Raw genomic sequence first — 19479 nt, forward strand, 5'->3', positions numbered from 1 at the left:
ACTTCATGGCTGTTATTTATTGGGACAATATTTTCAAACATTTGGTTAGTATAAGAAAAGGATCAGTAATAAAATATCAATACGTAACATAAGTGACGCAAACCAAACGCAATCCAAACTTTATTATTTATTCTGACCAAAATAATCATATATATTTACTAATTATTTTACAACATGATTACTATTAATTAATACAAATACTAACTAAATAAATAGAAGTAATACTTTATAATCTTGAATACCATCGAAAAATATTATAAATCCACAGCCTATAGAACAATCACTTATAAACAGGGATGATCTAATTTTGATTGAAAAAAAATAAAAACAAAAAAAAATCGGATTCCAATGACTGCATGTACAAAAGAATTTTATTCAACAGTTCATACGAATTAATTTAATCGATCAAAACACATTCAAATATTTAATCGTATTTAATCGCAAATACAAATAATAATTAAATAAAAGAGATGACTAAAAAGAAGATAAATGAATAAGTTATCAAAAATAAAAAAGCATATAATAAAATATGTATGTACAAGATCGAGTGATTTGTTAATAACGATTTTCTCATAGGAAAATCTTCGAAGATCTCGAATTTCTCGTCGTAGATTTTTAGAACTCACGTCAGCGTATCACGTAAAGCCGCAAGAAAGAGAGAGAGAGAAAAAGAGAGAGAGAGAGAGAGAGAGAGAGAGAGAGAGAGAGAGAGAGAGAGAGAGAGGGAGAGTTCACGTTAGTACCGCATGACCCAGAAAATCGAATCGGGTCATGCATAGGAAACCATGCAAATTCATATCGCTTTTACGACTTTTTGATGTAATCTCAATAGTAATTCACCTTGGATCATCGATCACCTTGATTCAGTTGGAATCATCGATAGATTTACAAATGAAATTTTACGAGTACTTACGTACTTAATCATTGTTTTGAACAAACATAAATCCGTTTACGATATAAACCCTACGTAATCTTTCTATTTTTTCAATTCTATCCTGAGAACTTTCTTAATTAAATATCATTTAACTAAAATTTTACAATAATTTAATTTCCTCTTAAAATTCGTGTAATTTTGAAAAGCTAACTTTCTTACGACGTATGAATCATTTTTGATACTTCATGAAATCATTCAATAAAATTTGAATTTATAATCATCGGCATAATGGAATCTCGTTTGATTAAATAACGATTAATATGGAAGTTATACAAAATCTACGCAGTAGGAAACCGATGACGAATCGGTCGACGAAAGTTATTCTACATACCTGGTCGGAAGTGCGTCATTCAAACGTATCATTGATAATACGTGGGTTGAGTCATTAGAGATACTTTTCTAATATACACACATATATACACAGATAAAATCATATATGCATACATTCATGTATATATAGGATATCCTATTCAAATCAATTACGTTGTATATCTGTGAAACTGTTGATAATACCAAGAAATGTGATAAATAAAATTTGAATGTTTTCAAAATGCAAATAATACCGTATAATTTTTGCGGTGGACAATGAAGGTCAATTGTATTTTCTTTTTTAAATTGTATCATACGTTTTTGATTATATTGATCGATACAGACTTGACATTCTCTATAAAGAGTATTAATCCATGTGTGATAATATAGTATAATAATAATTATTAAAATGTATAATAATTAATATTATAATAATTATTAAAATGTTTGACAATGTTGATAAACAAAACTAACATTCGTAATAGAATGATAATTTCTTAGCAATATTTAAATTAAAATATCCTTTAAACTTTTTGATCAATACATTTTCATAGATAATGTCGAATTGCACCGTTCAATGCAAATCAAAAACAAAAAAGAATTATAATTTCAAAACAAAAAGGAAGAAAAAAATAAGAAAAAGAAACAATTGACTTTTATATTTTCTCTATGTGTCGACCGATAAAAAGAATTATTTGTGTCAGAAATGAATTTTTTTCTTGTGTCCCTTGAAATGATTTGGCATATATTTCCAACATTTTTCTTTTTTGCATTATTAACGTTTACACAAATATTCGAATTTGATTTAAATGGGACATTCTATGTATATACAATTGCATGTAGATACACGTATACGTATATATACAAATATATGTAAGTATTTCATGATGTAAAATCGAATCATCAAGACGAAAATTCGTAAAGCTCCACAAAGATATGATCTTTACGAGTTGGTGATACACCAGTCGTCGAACGGGAAGAAGTAGATGATGAAGAAGAAGAACGCGTCGTCGAGAGAGGAAGTGATTCGGACATGAAGTTAAGGCGATGAATCGGTGTGGTGTACGGCAAGTTTTAAGAACGATGGTGCCGCAGCGGGAAAGGACGGGTAACGGGGGAGGGGGGGGGAGTCGAGGTGCCGTTACTTCCAAGAGTCACTCGGGGCAAGCCTAACTCAACGGAGAGAAACGAAAGGTGCAAGAGGAAAAGGAGGATCGAGAAGATGAAAAGAGAGAGAGAGAGAGAGAGAGAGAGAAAAAGAGAGAGGGGGGCTCTTTGCCGTGTGCCTCTCATTATTCCTCTTTCCACAGAGGACGAACACCTGAATGCCAGTGACCCAATACGACTTTGTCCTATGTAAAGATCGAGATAGAAATCCTTTTTTTCTTTTTTATTGTTTCTTTTTTTCCATAATACTTATTTAAGATATCGAGTGTTTAGATAATTTGTTGTAAATCGGTATATATATATGTTCATTTAATTACTTATATTTATATGTATGTATATATGTGAGTGCGTGTGTGTGTGTGTGTGTGTGTGTAATTTTTTTACTGAGAATGATAATATAATACATAAAATGATTCAGCGTGTGTCGTGTTTTGTTTAATATATTTGATCTTTTTATAAATTCAATAAAATCAAATGTCAATAACCTGTAATTCAAATAATTTATATGTATGTATATATGTGCGTGCGCGTGTGTGTGTATGTGTGTGTAATTTTTTTACTGAGAATGATAATATAATACATAAAATGATTCAGCGTGTGTCGTGTTTTGTTTAATATATTTGATCTTTTTATAAATTCAATAAAATCAAATGTCAATAACCTGTAATTCAAATAAAAATGAATATGATAATTTCTAACATGAATATTTTTATATCTGATAGACTGAAGATCTATTCTGAAATTATATATTTTCTACAACTTTATTAACGATCGAAAAAAAGAAAATTATTATCAAGGAAAAGATTACGAAAAAGAAATAGTTCTTATAGTCTTCAAATTATGTTATTAGAACGAATCTCTCTTGCTTAAGTCATCATGAATTTTATGTTATAACTTACGAACAATTTCTTTGCAAAACGATTCACGCGATCGTAGGACCGTTAATCAACTCGAAACTCGATTACACTTAGATCCTTAATGATTCTTAATGAATTCAAACATAGAGTGAGTTGCGAGCATCGCTGATTTTCATTAGAGATTTAACTGGAACGATAACGAGAGAAATCTTGATATACGTTCGCGTATAGAATATCCAATTAGAAGTGGAGCAATAGATTAATAAAATATAAAATTAAATGAATAAAGAAAAATAATATTCCTTATATGTATGTCGGTTTCAGTTGCGAACGGATTTTCGTAACTTTATTTCTTTGAAAATATTTTAGTTGAGTGATAAGACTTTTTAAAACGATTAAATAGCATTAGAAAAGCACGAAATGGTCAAATAAGTTAATTGGATATGTGTGTGTCTGTGTGTGTTAGATATGTCTGTTTTACCGTCCGACTATTTTACTCTACTTTTAGTAAATATAATGTTTGTGTTACTTTACTGTAGAACGGAAAATGGAAAAGTCGAATGTTTCGAATTACGAACGTCTTAAAAGAGGGATTAGTTTCGAAAGAGTTAGAAATTCATAATAAATTATTAATAATCTTTAATAATAACAAATGATTCTAAGTAAAAGCTCAAATATTTTATATAATACAGCGAATTTATTATTCAAATATAAAATAAATATAATAATAAATTCGATGTAATAACTAAAATAGTTAATAAAAGTTTCGAAAGACGATAATAATTTAATAACGAATATAAAACGAAGACTATTAAAAACCAGCAAAACTTGAAAATCTAGTTAAATTGTTTCTTTTTTGCAAATTAATTTATTATTCCATCAATTTCGGTATATTAGTAGGAACATGTTAAATTATCAATAAATAAATATTTCAATGCGTTTTCTACGCGTTTTCATTCTCTCTTAATTTTTGTTAATTTCTTAGTCTTCTTCATATACAAAATGTACGGCTCATGCAAAACCATCCAAAATAAGTATACCACACGCAAAGCCAGTGAAGATAAACAGCTGCGTGTTTGAAACGACGCGTGTCGTGGATAATAAAGATTAACTACCACCGTTACCTCTATTACTACTACAACTACTGTTACTTTGAATAAAACGTTAGAACTGGTCGATGCTACAAAATCTAAGGGAAAATGTTTCCCGTGAATTTCCACGCACATAGATGAATTTTCTATAATTTAGGGAACGAAAATTTAAAGAAATGATTTGTCTATGATTTTAAACACGTATGTTTTTTTATTTTTTTATTAATTTCTAATAAAATAATATTTTCAATATAATAAAAATAAAATTTTTAAATTAATTATTTTAAAATAATTAATTTGAAAATAAATTGTGAAAGAAGATTATCACTGAAAAATTATTTATATTATTGTATTACTAAAGTTATATTCTCAAAATAATATAATATAATATTTATCTTTGAAACTATTTATATAAATATTATATAGTAAAATTTTATTGTGTACTATTAAAATTATATTATACAATAAAATTAATTATGCAATATAATATAAGATAAGATTATCTTTGAAAAGAAATATTTATATTACTATATTACTAAAATTATTTAATATAGTAAGTTTTTATATAATACAATTAAAAACAAGTTTTGTTAAATATCTAAAAACTCTTTTGGATTCTTACGTTTCATATAAAAATCCAAATATATATGTCTATCAATTCCATCATCTAAACAATTTAATACATTGATTTAAAATTCATATTAAAAATGAGATTATTTGTAACACAAATTTCACAAATAATCTCAACTTTATAATGAGTAATTTGATAACTTCTTGTTTAAAAAATGGTAGGGATCTTTAAAATTTATAAAAATTCATACAAAATCACATATACGATGACAAGAATTCATATACCAGATAAAAATAATTAAAATAACATTAGATACTTTAATTAACATTAGATCAACAAATAAGAATTCATATAACCGATAGAAATAATTCAAATAACGTTAAGCAGTAAAAAACATTTTCAAGATTTGTTTTATGTCATGAATACACGTATTACTAGTATGTAATCAAACTCTATGGAATTAATAATAATCCTAAAGCTAAAACCAAATTAGAAATCCTATGTTATCCACGAAAGGCGAAAGATATAAAAGAAGGAACGGATCATACAAACATACATACATACATCATATATATATATATATATATATATATATATATATATATATATATATATATATGGCTTCTCGTATACCAGGTGACGTTGCCATCTCGATGCGTTTTGCTTGCTTGATAACATTACTCGCGTTTAAACGCTTGCGAGCGTATATGCTTCGGTGAATGTTTTACAGTTAGCCGTGCGTCCTTTTGTAACAGTATATTCCGTTGGCTTTTGAAAGAAAAACAAAGACAAAAGAGGAAGACAAGAAGAAGGAGCAAAAGGAGCAGGAGGAAGAGAAGGAGAAGGAGAAAGAGCAGGAGGGAAGGAAGAGAAGGAGAAGATGAAGAAGGAGGAGAAGGAGGAGAATAAGAAGAAGAAAGAAAGAAATGAAGAAATGAAGAAAGAAAAAGAAAGAGGAAGAAAGAATGAAAGAAACGCGTCGTTTATCGTAAAGAGGAGAAAAAGGTGAAGGAGGAGAAGGAGAAGGAGAAAGAGGAAGAGAAGAAGAAGAAACATAGCAATAGTAAAGTCGCCTTTCGTGGGAAAAAGAGATCGTGAGAAGGAAAAGGAGTAACTCGACGCATAGATCTTGGATGCTTGTTATATTCGCCTCTTGCATCCTTATGAGAAGTTCTCTACTTTCTCTTCCTTCTCTCTCTTTTTTCTTTCTGTATCTTATCTCTTCGTCCTTTATATTCTTTCGCTTGCTCTAGAAAAGCACCTTCTTCGCGTTTGTCGTAAGGGCTTTAATCTATCTGTGAGATTCTTACTTTTTTCAAATACATATTTTCAATGGAGATGATTATTTATATGAACGGAATAAATTTGCATAAAAATGGAACATGCAATATAACAAAATGTGAAATTTAATGACTTAAATCATTTTTATTATCACCGAGCTAAATATTAAAACACGATTCAAAGTTCGACGAAATATTAACGTAACATTTACGAAATATTATTGATTAAAAAATAATATCTATTATAAATTATCAGTACGCGAAGAAACGAAATATTACAATGCATTGTTTAAATTCGGGAGAACGTTAAAAATTCTCTACAAAATATTACTGAATTATTAAATAATATTGTTATTAATGATACGATAAAGTTGCAAATTCACTGTATATTTTCATTTTATGTATCAAATATATTTAAAGAAAAAAATACTCTTAAATTTAGTTACGTAATTGAAAGATAAAAGATATAAAAATAAAGAAGATAAGAAGAACTATTGTGGCTAGAAGGTTACAATTTTTCTTTAAGAAGGCTAAAGATAAAGAGAAAGAGAAAAAAAGAAAAAGAGAGAGAAAGAGAAAGAAAGATAGATAGTGAACTCTTCAACTTTCTCTGTCGCGCCGCAGAATTAAAATATGCACCCCGAAGCGTTTTTCACACTCCTGCAGTTTCACGTGAAGGAAAAGGTTTTCCATTCATTCTGGGACCCTTCTCCTTCGCCCTTCGTTGTCTTCCTGCGAAGGGGGATAACGCAGTGTATGTTCAGGAATGCGCTCATATCGCGTCCCTCTTTGTGTCCCTGCCATTCACTCATAAACAATACAACGAAGAATGATGAATACCGAATAGTCTCGCGTCTACTCGGCTTCATGCTGTCATGTTGGACCACCGACATGTCAGGATCCTTCTTTTCCTTAAAAGGCGCTCTCCTTTCAAAGAACAAAGGAAGAATCTTCTGAAAAAGACTTTCTGTACTCCCACACTGCATATATATATTTTTTTCTTTCTATCTCACTGTAATTCACTTTCGATTCAAGCCGAAATGCTTTTTTATATGTATATATTATACATGTGTATTTAATGTAATGTATATGTAAATGTAATACGTGTGCATATTTTGATACTGATGTTTGTAATACATCTTGTATATAATATATATATTTTAATTTATGTAGTTTGCATATTTTGACATTTGTAGTATTTCTTGTACACGAATCTTTAAATAAATATTATATATGTATTCCTATGTAATCCAAATTTTTACATATATTGGGTTGACTTGTAATACATTCCTTTCATTAATGAATCAATTCAATGCTTTAGAACTTTATATGATTTTAATCTCAAAATATATTCAATACAAAGAAAATTGTATAACTTAAAATTAATCGCAAATTTTAATTATATCTATTTTAATTTACTTTGCGATGTATGAATAACAGGAATAATGTATTGTCAATTAATTAAATAATATTATTGAAATTAGTGAAAACTAAATTAATTAGATAATATTATTACTTAATTTAGTAAGAATTATCCTCTATGATTCTTAATTCAATTTTCTTGAATTCACTGTTAATTCATTGTTATATAAAGATATATTATATAACAATAAATAATATATATAATATTATGGTAATATTTGATAAAACTGATTAACATATAAGAAATGAAGTGCAAATCTCGAGAGGATGACCCGCATCGATCTTTCGGCCGGACGGATCGGGTTCTTGATCACAGTATGACGATAAAGTTGGGAAGAGTTCGAAATAAAAGGACTACCCTCCGGATGATCCCCGGCGAACCACCCAGAGGTCAATCGCCGCATCCGGCTTTAATTAATTGCGTTCGGCTGCGTTTAAAGAACCTGTATCCTGCCCTACGCGGCAGCTCCACGATAACTTCTAATAATTCGATGATGCGGGAAAGGGTTATCGTTGCAGGAAATCGTCTAGCCGGTAACGTCCTTATTTATTCATCGCGACGAATAATTGTTGAGATATTATTGATTCTATTATTACTCTCAAAAATTGAAAATAAAGACAGAAAAAAAAATACCAAAAAATAATATAAAAAATTATATAATCAAAACTTCGATCGAACGTAAATAAATGTTAAAATAAAATCGTCCTTAAAAAATTATCACAAAAGAATATTTGACAAATAATAAAATATTTAATTAATATTATTTTGAATGTTAAATAATTATTTCATATATTAACATTTAATTTTTAATTTATTTTTAATATTTGTTTAATATTATATGAGAATATATGATAAAATATTTAAATCGGATTTACATTTATATCCATTAAATTTTATTATTTTGATGGATTATTATATTCGCGAAAGTCGATTATAAAGCTAAATAAACGCCATTGAAGAATTATACACGTTCGATTTTTATGGAGATTCGCTAATAATATATCTCTCACGCGATGCGAGTCGCACTAACGTTGACCATTACAATAAATTCCCGACTACTGTATCATATCTTGAGGGAAATTAGTAACGGCGAAGGCTGTGAAACCGCATGACGTTACCGCGTACTGCGTTGTGTACATTCGACTCTCCTTTCGTAAAACTAACAACTACTAATGTGGTGGATCGTACGAAAAGCGAAGCAAATCGTATCGTGTTAGCAAATAAGCAATCTCGAAATCGTATCGTCTTTAAGATTTATCAGAGAATTTCTGTCATAAATGATACATCAGTTGTCATCGATAGGAGACCAATTGTGCCAATACTTCCGAAATCGTACGTAGAAATTTGTTTTCTCTGTTAACTCATTATGACGTAATTTAAATTCTAGTTCACATACACATATATCTGTCATTGTTTCGATACAAAATTAATTACTAATTATAAGTTATAATATAAGAGTTTTATACATTATATATAATAATATTTTCTTTTAGATATAAAAACAAAAGGAAAAGAATTGAATTATAAAATCGAAATATTATTAAGTCTTAAAAAATATTTATTATTATATTAAATATGTATTAAGTACTATTAAATATGTGTTGAAGTATATTAGCAGAATTATTAGTTAAGCCATTAAAAATATTTGAAACTATTTTATACAAAAACCATCTCTCTCTCTCTCTCTCTCTCTCTCTCTCTCTCTCTCTCGGGAATCTTCGCAAATGTTCCCAAGTGAAGAGAGACGTGACCTCGAAATATTAGGAGCCATCGTCGATTCGAGACTTCCTCTTAATCCCACCATGCCTTACCTCTTTACATACATGTATTCAAGTGATAAGTGGATTTTTTCTTTGCTTTTTTCTTTTTCCTTTTTTAATATTCTATCCGATGTTAAACGAAAAGCTCGTTGAAGGGTTGAAGAAAAAAAGGGTCGAGAGGATTCGAAGATGAGTACAGCTTCCAGACAAATCCATCTCGAGACGAAAGAAGAATAAGAGAAGAAGAGAAGTGAAATAAAAGGAGGATAAAAATGGAAGATCGTACTTGTTCGATTCATCGTTGTCGGTTCGCCTTCTTTTATTTTTCTTTTTCAATTTTTCTTTTTTAAAATTTTTTTTTTTTCTTAACAACGAAACAAAACTCACCAAATCCTCTGACCTTCTCACATCTTTTTCCGGCTACAAGGAAGATCGTAGTAGACCAAGAAGTCCAGCTTTTCGAACATGAAGACGAACGTTTATCATCGAGCAGAAGTCAATGCACTTACTCTTGGGAGTTATACACTGGGTGTAGTGTAACGAGCGACATGAGTGCATCTTTAGCTTGGTGCAATGTATGCAACGTGCCACTGACAATGAAACGTTCCTTTATTCTTTTTATTTCTTTTCATCTCTCTCTCTTTCTATATACACGTACATGTATACGTCTTTTTTCTTTCTTGCAGACTAAAAGTAACTTTCTATATGAACATTGTTCAATATTTCCTTTCACGTAAAAGTTACTCTCTTTCTCTTTTATTTTCTATAATTTTATTTTCCATTTTAAATGGTATTATTTTTTGAAAATGAATTACATTAAAACTTCTTACGTATTATTATACTTGAGCTTGATACTATTCATTTTATATATATATATGTGTGTGTACCTACTTTCTCCGCAATGGTAGTGTTATAATTAGGTTACTTTCGAATAGTATATGAAGGTTTATTTTTTTATTCAATGATCTATACCTAATCTATACGTAACACGCTATCCGTTCTATTGAATATTTTTAATATGAGCTTTCCTCTGCACGATATATGTGAAATTCTAACATAGATTTTGCAAGTGGAGTATTAAATTAATCTGAAAAATATTAGAAAAGTTATAGAAAAGTTTTATCCAATCATAGCGTAAAATTATTTTTAAATAAAACTTTTTTTTATCTTAAAATTATTTTTTAAATAAAAAAAATCCAAATTAATAAGGAGAAAATTTTTCGTTATACTTTATATAAAATATATTAATTCGCTTTTTATCAGAAAGTTCATGTTAATGAACGGGGAAACAATAAATATAGTTAATCGAAAAATAAGTAAATCGAGAGTAGCTACTCGAAATTCTATGAAAAACGAGGTCTTAAATACGAATCGACTTAATATACCGTCTAACAAACACAACACAGTCCTGCCACCGGATCGTTCAGGTATGCGCTTGCAGCTGTCCTCGGATTCCAAAGAAGGCGCGCAAGAGCGCATCGGTATTTTAGAATAGAAGCCCGTTTCGAATAGTCGACAGAAAGAGAGAGAGAGAGAGAGAGAGAGAGAGAGGGGGAACTTCCTTTAAATTTTTTCCTATTTGAAATATTTTCTACAATGAAGAAAGAAAAAAAGAATTTTGCATTCAAAACATTACATGTTTGCAAATTTGAAATATTTATTCATTTTCGGAACTTCTGTGTTTCGTACAAATGATTTATTAAATCTTTATAAATAAAAAGATTTAGAATGATTATATCAAGTATTGAATTGATCTATCAAATTCACATTTAAATGTAATATTAATATCATACATACACATATATACATACATACATATCTAATCGTATGTTTTAATATCTTATATAAGATATCTTATCTAATTCTTAAACTAACTAAAAAAAGAAATTATTAACTTATATATTAATATGCACGAATATTAAAGAGAATACTCTTTCTCGGCCATTTCTTTTTATAATCGAAAAAGATATGTATATCTCAAATAATGATTATTATATTTAAAACGAGCTGAAATAAGATACATATGTATAATAAAAAAAAAAAAAAATATATATATATATATATATCTTTTTCACGAAAGATATGAGAAGAGAAAGAAATCAGTTAGGAGAAACAATATTCGTAATAGTTATACAGGATGCATTCGAGAAGCACATTTAAGGCAGAAATCATTTCGATGGGACGATCGAGTGAACGGAAGTATGCGTAATAACGAACTACCATTGGCTATACGTGACCAGAATACCTTATATTCTTACACATAAGAATAACTTCTATTCTTACACATACCAATTGTATATCAGTATATGTAAGTTCTCTATTTTTCTCTGTCCGTATTACGACCATTGGACGATCCGCTCCGTTTCGGACCGCTACGAATTCCTCGGTGTATCGTCCGAGTAGGAGTGGTCGTCTCTTTTGTAGAATTTTACTGAGAGACAGAGAATACACGTGCCTGCTCACACATATCTAAAAACATATAGGATACAGGAACAGAAACTTCCTGTTGCAAACGACTGCTTCGTCCTTCCGCTGTGTCGCGAATAATACACATATGTGTTATATATATATATATGTGTTTATGTAAACGTGTGTGTAAGTCATAATTTCACACCGATCGAAGAATCAAGGACTTCTATATGGTAATTTCTAGGTCAAGATCGTCACTGAAATATTTCGAATTGTATTTTTTATTATTTCTTTTCTTTCCTTTTTGTTTTCTTTTTTGTTTCACCTATATTTCAAATTGAAAATAAATATGAAAGAAGAAAATCAACTTATTAAAAAAATAAAAGTAACGTTAGGATAATTGTTTTACCGTTTGATAAGATAATATTATTATGAAAAGAAAGATATGCAAAACGATACGAATAGATAAGAAGAAACTTATGATTTTTATCAGGTTATCAAGACTTCGAATGACGTAATTTGAATCGATAATAAGGTGAATAAACGATTGATTAATAGGAAGGCAAATAAAGATTTGCCTATGAGTAATTTAAATGGTAGATGTATAATAATCGATGAATCTACGATTAAATGAATAGCGATCAATGTTTAAAAATGAATTTTGCTAGATTTGATTACAACGATCCATGTGTGTTTGAAAATTCAGAAATCACAAATATCGATAAATTTATTAAATTGATTTATGCTTCTTATCTTATTTAACAAAAAAAGAAAAGAAGAGAGTAAAAAAGAAGCCAATGATTCATGTGAGTTAAAAAGTTTATAATTCAGAAATATCGATAAGCACATAAATTTGATTTATTTGTATTAATCTGCTTAATACAAAGAAAGAAAAAGAGAGAGAAAGAGAGAGGAAGGCAAAACCATTATTTAGTATACAATAGATAACCTATTCTAATTTATAGATAAAATAAATTATAGAACACAGCATAAAATCTACAGATATAGATTTACTTGTATGTATATGTATATTTATGTATATATATATATGTGTATATATATATAAAAAAAAAAAAATATATATATATATATATATATATATATATATATATATATATATAAAAGAACAGTTGTACATGAACCAGTACGAAGTTAAATAAGCAGAGAGAAAAAAGGGACAGAAAGATGAGTTCGCGGAAGTCGCGATTGTTTCTGTTTAATTTTTTAAGTCGCCCACGAGAGTTGCGACTTGATTATTCTCTCACCAGCTATCTCTTTCTCTCTCTCTCTCTCTCTCTCTCTCTCTCTCTCTCTCTCTCTCTCTCTCTCTCTCTCTCTCTCTCTCTCTTACTCACGAGCGCGCGTACACACACACATGCGCGCACATACACACGCAGATACTCGCCCACACGATCTTCATCGGTTACATGTGCGTTTACTTTCACGAAATAGCCTGCCAGTTTTGCTCGTTCGACAGATTACTCTTACGAAGTCTCTGTCATGTAAGAATTTCATAAAATTCTTATTAAATTCGTTCGCTGTTTTAAGAACGTTCAGATTTTGTTTTATCGTTAACCCATGTAGAATTTGAAATAAGAACGAAACCCACGCGAGAACGATATCGTGATACAATTAACGAGTAAATGACCTTGAGATGAATTTATATTTATTTAACGCAATTTTTGAAAAACATCGTTCATTGATTATCGTTAAAACGGTGAAAGAGACGCGACGCTTTAAATAATCCGGTCATTGTCCCTATCGATGGCACATGACACCGTATGTAGAAATTACCGGCAATAATGATCCCACGCTTTATTCCGTGCTTGTTCAAGTTACACCCATCAACGAGGATGATTATTTGCGAAGTGTCTGACTTTGAACGATATTAAAAAAAAAAAGAAAAAAAAAAAAAAACGCTAAAATAAAATAAAAAAAGATAAACATTATGTGCACACAATTAAAGTTTCTACTCGAATTATTAATTTTTATAATAATATAATTTTTATGAATGAATATATAATTTTCATTAATTAATTTTGTTTAATAACTTAGAACTTAAAAGTAATCCTTTTAATCGTCGAACTGTATAAAAAATAAATTGAAATTATCAACTCGAATTATTAACTTATTCGTCTCGTAAAATCGACAAAATTTATATCAACGAAGTATTCAGTAAGAACGGTAAAAATATTTCATGCAGATTTTCGTTAAGAATTCAATAAATTTAACGAATTCGCGTGAGAAGGAAATCTCGTAAACTGCGAAAAGTATATTCTATAACGCGTACGATGCAAAAGGTCAAACTAAGAATCCTTTTATCCTCTCTAAGAGTCCTTTTCGAAAGGCTCAGAGAAAAGTTCAGATATACATATAGAGGAGATTTTAACGAGATCTTAACGAGGTTCACTGTGCAGCAATCGTCATATCCGATCGTCCGTGCGTGATTATGCAACGCACGAAGGGTCTTCGACCACCACTCTACACATCCCACGTGTCGGTCAACAACGAGAACCTGACAAAGATTCTTGCACATCCTGATACCGTCCAATTAAAATTTTATACACCCATCCCTTCTTCAACGAAATTCTCTTATAATTTTTCTTCCAAAAAATGTGTATATACTTTTCTACATATAGCATTATACAAGATGACCGTATAAAGTTTTATTATTATTATTATTATTATTATTATTATTATTTTTATTATGATTATTATTTTAACAATTAATTTTTCTAAAAACGTTATAATAAACATTTTGTAACGCAAACATATTCTAAGCAATATTTTGTTTAATATTTACTTCGTCGTTTACCATGAATATTTATCAGTATTACCGATTAGCATTCCGTACATCGTTTCATTTCACATAAAGGACGTTCACCATCGTTAAAATACGACGCAAAGTCATTCATAAGAAGCATCCACGAAACGTTATCGCGCACGTTGTTATTCACTTCAACGAAGTTGCGATATTTTCCTGATAGTTTCGTTAATATTAGATTGAGAAAACAGTATTTTGTGGAAAGGAACAAAAATATTTAGGAAAACTTATGAACGCTGAAAGATTTCGACATTCGTATGACTTAAGTATTCGTAGCAAAGGTATACATATTTTCTCGAACGTTTAGAAAATTATTGAAGAAAGATAAACTTCTGACAGTCAAGCTTGCAATGGTCGAATGTTCTTCTATTTCCGGCGAATTTAGATAAGACTCGTATCCTGTCCGTATTTCTACCATCGTTTTTGCTCTTTTATATATATATATATATATACATGCACTTGTTCGAGCGTTCAGTAACTCCAAAAAAATTACTCATATGAAATATTTGAAAAATGTAGTAATAAATGATTTAAACTATAAACATATATCCTGATCCTATATAATAATAATAATAATTTTATTAAGAAAGATCGTAAACATTACGTCCGATTAAACGTAGCAGATAAAATATATACAGAGAACGTACATTTTTCTAACATGAAAAGAATTTCATAATATTAAGAGAATGAGAAAACGATGAAATTTATATCAACGGTCTAATAAAAGTGAAAAATAACATGACTTACGTTTTCCGGCTGTGACGATCGCCTCTGCCGCGGCACACAGAAGAGCGGCACGCCGCTTTCCCTCTTCCTCTCCAATATAGCGACTTCCCGTTTTCTTTGCACAAAAAAACGAGGATCACCTTCCTTTTCGATTTCCTGTTTTTCTTCTTCTTTGTCACACGGTAGGAAATAACAACGAGTAATAGGAACAGCAAATGTTAGAACTAAAATGATAACTCACAAAGGTTCACCTATCATCGATATATCTCAAATATCTTAAGAATTATCTTGATCCTTAATGTTCTCTTCTTCGTTTGCCAAAGGACGTAGAAAAAGGGACAAACTTGGAAAACATGACTTCGACGACTCGGTGTGTTCGACGTCACGATATCGACGACGCATCGATTCCTCGTAACTCGATCCCTTCGCTTCTTTTCTCCCTACCCTTGCTTATCTTTTTCTTCGTTTCTTTAAGATGGTGTGCTGCCTTCTTTCGATACGAGAGTGCGCGCGCGAGCACACATACATAACACACACAGGATAAATAGAGAGAGAGAGAGAGAGAGAGAGAGAGAGAGAGAGACGAACACAGGTAGAAAAAGAAAAAGAAAGAGAGAGAGAGAGGAAGAGAGAGAGAAAAGAGAGAGAGAGAGAAGGAAACAGAACAAGATCTAACTTTGTTTACCTCTTCTTTGCTTAACGAACTCTCTTCGCGTAAAGAACAGTGACACGTTGCGGAAAAAAAGAGAGAGATAGAGAAAAAAAATAAAGAATTTCACGAGGAGTACATTCGTTGTTCGTATAGAAACACAATGTGCGTATCCGTGGGACGACGACGAGGTAGAGGGTTCGTCAACCCGGACGTGATCACTCGACTCACTCGTAGCAGATCGAGGACTTTCGGTAACGGTTATCCCGATTTCCGATCTGATCCGACTCGTTTCTTTCAAGAAAAAGACGATGAAATAAGAATTAAATGAAACACTGTTATAATGCGATATTGCGTTATACACGGTATTGGTTAATAAATATAATTAATATAAAAATGTATTTTACACGAGAACGAATTCTGTTTGGGAAAAAGGAAAGCAAACAGAAACAATGCTAACAGGTTACGCTCCGGAGAACGACTGAGGCGCCCCATTGCTCACTCTTTCGCGGAGACTCTCCCACTCTGTTTGACTAGTCACTATCCCTACCACCAGGACTGAGGAACGCGTGCCGACGCGCGAGTCTACTTAGATCTGAAGGATCGATATCAATGCCATATATTACATCTATCCTTTTTAAATAGTTTATGTTTTGTAGATTTAGACAAACGAATTCTTTAGTGTAATATTAAATATTCTTTGTAATAAGGTATAAATAAATTTGTGTACATATATATATATATATATATATGTATATAATGTGTACATATATATATTGTATATATATAATTTGTGTATATATATATATATATATATATATATATATATGTATATAATGTGTACATATATATATTGTATATATATAATTTGTGTATATATATATATATATATATATATATATATATGTAATGTATTATTTAAATTTATTATTTATTGATTTATTGATATATTTGATTTTTGACTATACATTATTTCAATTTAAGTACAATTAGTTAAAAAAGTCTCCGTACACCATACTAAAATTTTTTTAATGTTGTTTATTTCCAATCAAAATGTAAATATAAATAATTTTTACGCTAATATATTTAGAAACATAATATTTATTATTAATGAAAAATATAAAAACAATACATTTATTTATCAACAAGTAAAATAAAGAAAAAAACAAATAACAAAAATAAGGTTAAAAAAGTTTCCGTGCATATAATTTTATTAATCGTAATATTTTAAATTATTCGATTCTCTTTTCACTTTAATTATTTCTTGTGATCTTTTTGACATCGTGTCAACTAATTTTTCAATCACATTATGTAAGATATAATTCCATTCAAATAAAATTTTGGATTTTAATTCTTTGTTTTTAATATTATATTTCTTTAAGTTTCTTTTAATATGGTTCTATGGATAAGTCCATGGGGTTCATATCGAGTGATTGACGGAGTATGTGAAGTTGCTTCGGAACATTATAAAATATCCATTCCTTTATTTTTTTTGCAGTATGCTTTTGATCGTTATATTGTTGAAAGATAAACAGTCCTTCTAGATTTTATTTCATTGTACTATTACTTAAATTTTCTTTCAAAATATTAAGGTAGACATTTTGATTTATAATTTCGTCAATAAATGTTACATTTCCAACTTCCGCTACATTCATATACCCCCCAAACTATTATGCAACCACTTCCATGTTTAATTGTTGGACTTAAATTTTTACATTCCAATTGTGTATTTGTTTTTCTCCAGGCTTTAGTATATGCGTTTGAAGTAAAAATGTTAAATTTACATTCATCACTGAATATAACATTATTCCAGAAGTTTTTATCTTTGTTAATATGCGAATTTGCAAATTTCAAACGTTTACGTTTATTAGCTGCACTTATGAAAGATTTTCTTATAGCTATACAGCCATTGTAACAGCTTTCCTAAATACATTTCGAACAGTTTCAGGCACTACTTTAATATTATAATCAGTTTCAATCATATCTACCAATTTTAGAGCATTTGTACATATTTCACATCTTATTGTCCGTGAAATAGCACATTTATGATGTGCTTCTAATTTTTGAAGTCTTTCTTTTCGTCATCGATTTTGCAGTGATCCAGTTTTTTTTTATCTATTAAGAACGTACTGTACAGAAGAGTGCGATTTTTTTACAATTTGATCAATTTTTCTTAATGTTGTATCTTCTTCTTTTAATTTTACAATTAACTTGCGAATTGCCATTGCTATTTCCATTTTTGGGAAAATGTTATCATGTATAATCTTTTCTAGCAGACGAGAAACTAACTTGTATTTGACTTTGGAACACTGTCTCAGTCTTGTTTGTAAAAATCCTGCTGAATTTATCGTATTAAATTATTAAATTCAGTTTTGTACGGAGACTTTTCTAATATTATTTTTGTTATGTTTGTCTTTTTCTTCATTTTACTTGTTGATAAATAAATGTAATGTTTTTTCTTTTTCATTAATAATAAATGTTATATAACTGAATATACTGGAGTAAAAATTATTTATTTATTTATTTATTAACATCTCGGTTGGAGAAACACCGTTAAAAAGATTTTAGTACGATGTACGAAGACTTTTTTGACTAATTGTATATGCAAAGTGAATTGTATAACGTAACTACTTTCATTTACTATGATTGTTAAATGGATTTCTCTATAAATAATACGAAATCTATAGTAATTTTTAATTATTATCATTATATAATTCACCCTTTATGTTTTGATTTTATTAATATCCATACCCTTATAACATTAATTAAATAAAACGTAACGATGTTTAAACATTTAATACACAATTTATTTCTATAAAAATTATTAATAACAAAATATTATTTTAACTATTAAGTAACTATTAAAAAGGCTATTATTATAATGAATTTCTTTTTTACAAAATTTAATTAACACACATTTATGAAAAACGGAACTTTACACTGTCCCTACATATTTTTTTACGTCTTCCCGATATCCTTTTATCTCAGAACTTTAAGAATAAGTTTTTAATGCGTGTCTTTCTTGATATTGAGAGATGCGGGCTTGCAGAGTTCGTTCTCTAGAAAACTACGCGTGTGGTATGAGTCCGAGACGGGTAAGAGATATGATCTGCTTTGCTCTCCTGCAGCACGAGGTCCCGCATTACTTGCGTATCTCGATTTCAAACCTTCTGTCCTACATGTCACGCAACTAACCACACTAATTAGTCCATTATCATTGTCATCAGTAACGGCGACTCATCGTATCTCTTTATATAATAAGTACTGTTCTTGGCACGTTCACGAGTACGCTTTTTCGTGATCCAGCTTGTCTCAACAAAGAACATCTCATAATCATACATGCATAATCGTCATATTTATATTTCATAATTTTTAAAGAAACGAATGTAACGTCCATGTTAAAAAGTTCCAATATAATTCAAGAACGAAATAGTGATCATACGATCCCATTGTATTCATTTAAGTATGAGTATTAATGT

General features: G+C 29.6%; 1 protein-coding gene across 2 annotated transcripts in view; it reads right to left on the bottom strand.

Annotated features, from left to right (window-relative positions):
• Positions 1 to 16491, bottom strand: part of LOC124948410 (signal-induced proliferation-associated 1-like protein 2) — a 77699-nt gene extending 61208 nt beyond the window's left edge. Inside the window, exons 1-3 of one of the 2 annotated variants that reach the window (XM_047492004.1) lie at positions 16037 to 16491; positions 15593 to 15838; positions 15373 to 15466 (exon numbers count right to left, since the gene is read on the bottom strand). In XM_047492004.1, coding sequence (XP_047347960.1) covers positions 15373 to 15466; positions 15593 to 15609 — 111 coding nt within the window. In that variant the 5' untranslated portion in view covers positions 15610 to 15838; positions 16037 to 16491. Of the gene's footprint in view, positions 1 to 15372; positions 15467 to 15592; positions 15842 to 16036 lie in introns of both variants that reach the window. The other variant, XM_047491994.1, reaches the window with a different exon arrangement.
• Between the last annotated feature and the right edge of the window lie 2988 nt (positions 16492 to 19479).

The sequence above is a fragment of the Vespa velutina genome, chromosome 1 (genome assembly GCF_912470025.1).
Source record: "Vespa velutina chromosome 1, iVesVel2.1, whole genome shotgun sequence".
NCBI classification, from domain to species: Eukaryota; Metazoa; Arthropoda; class Insecta; order Hymenoptera; family Vespidae; genus Vespa; species Vespa velutina.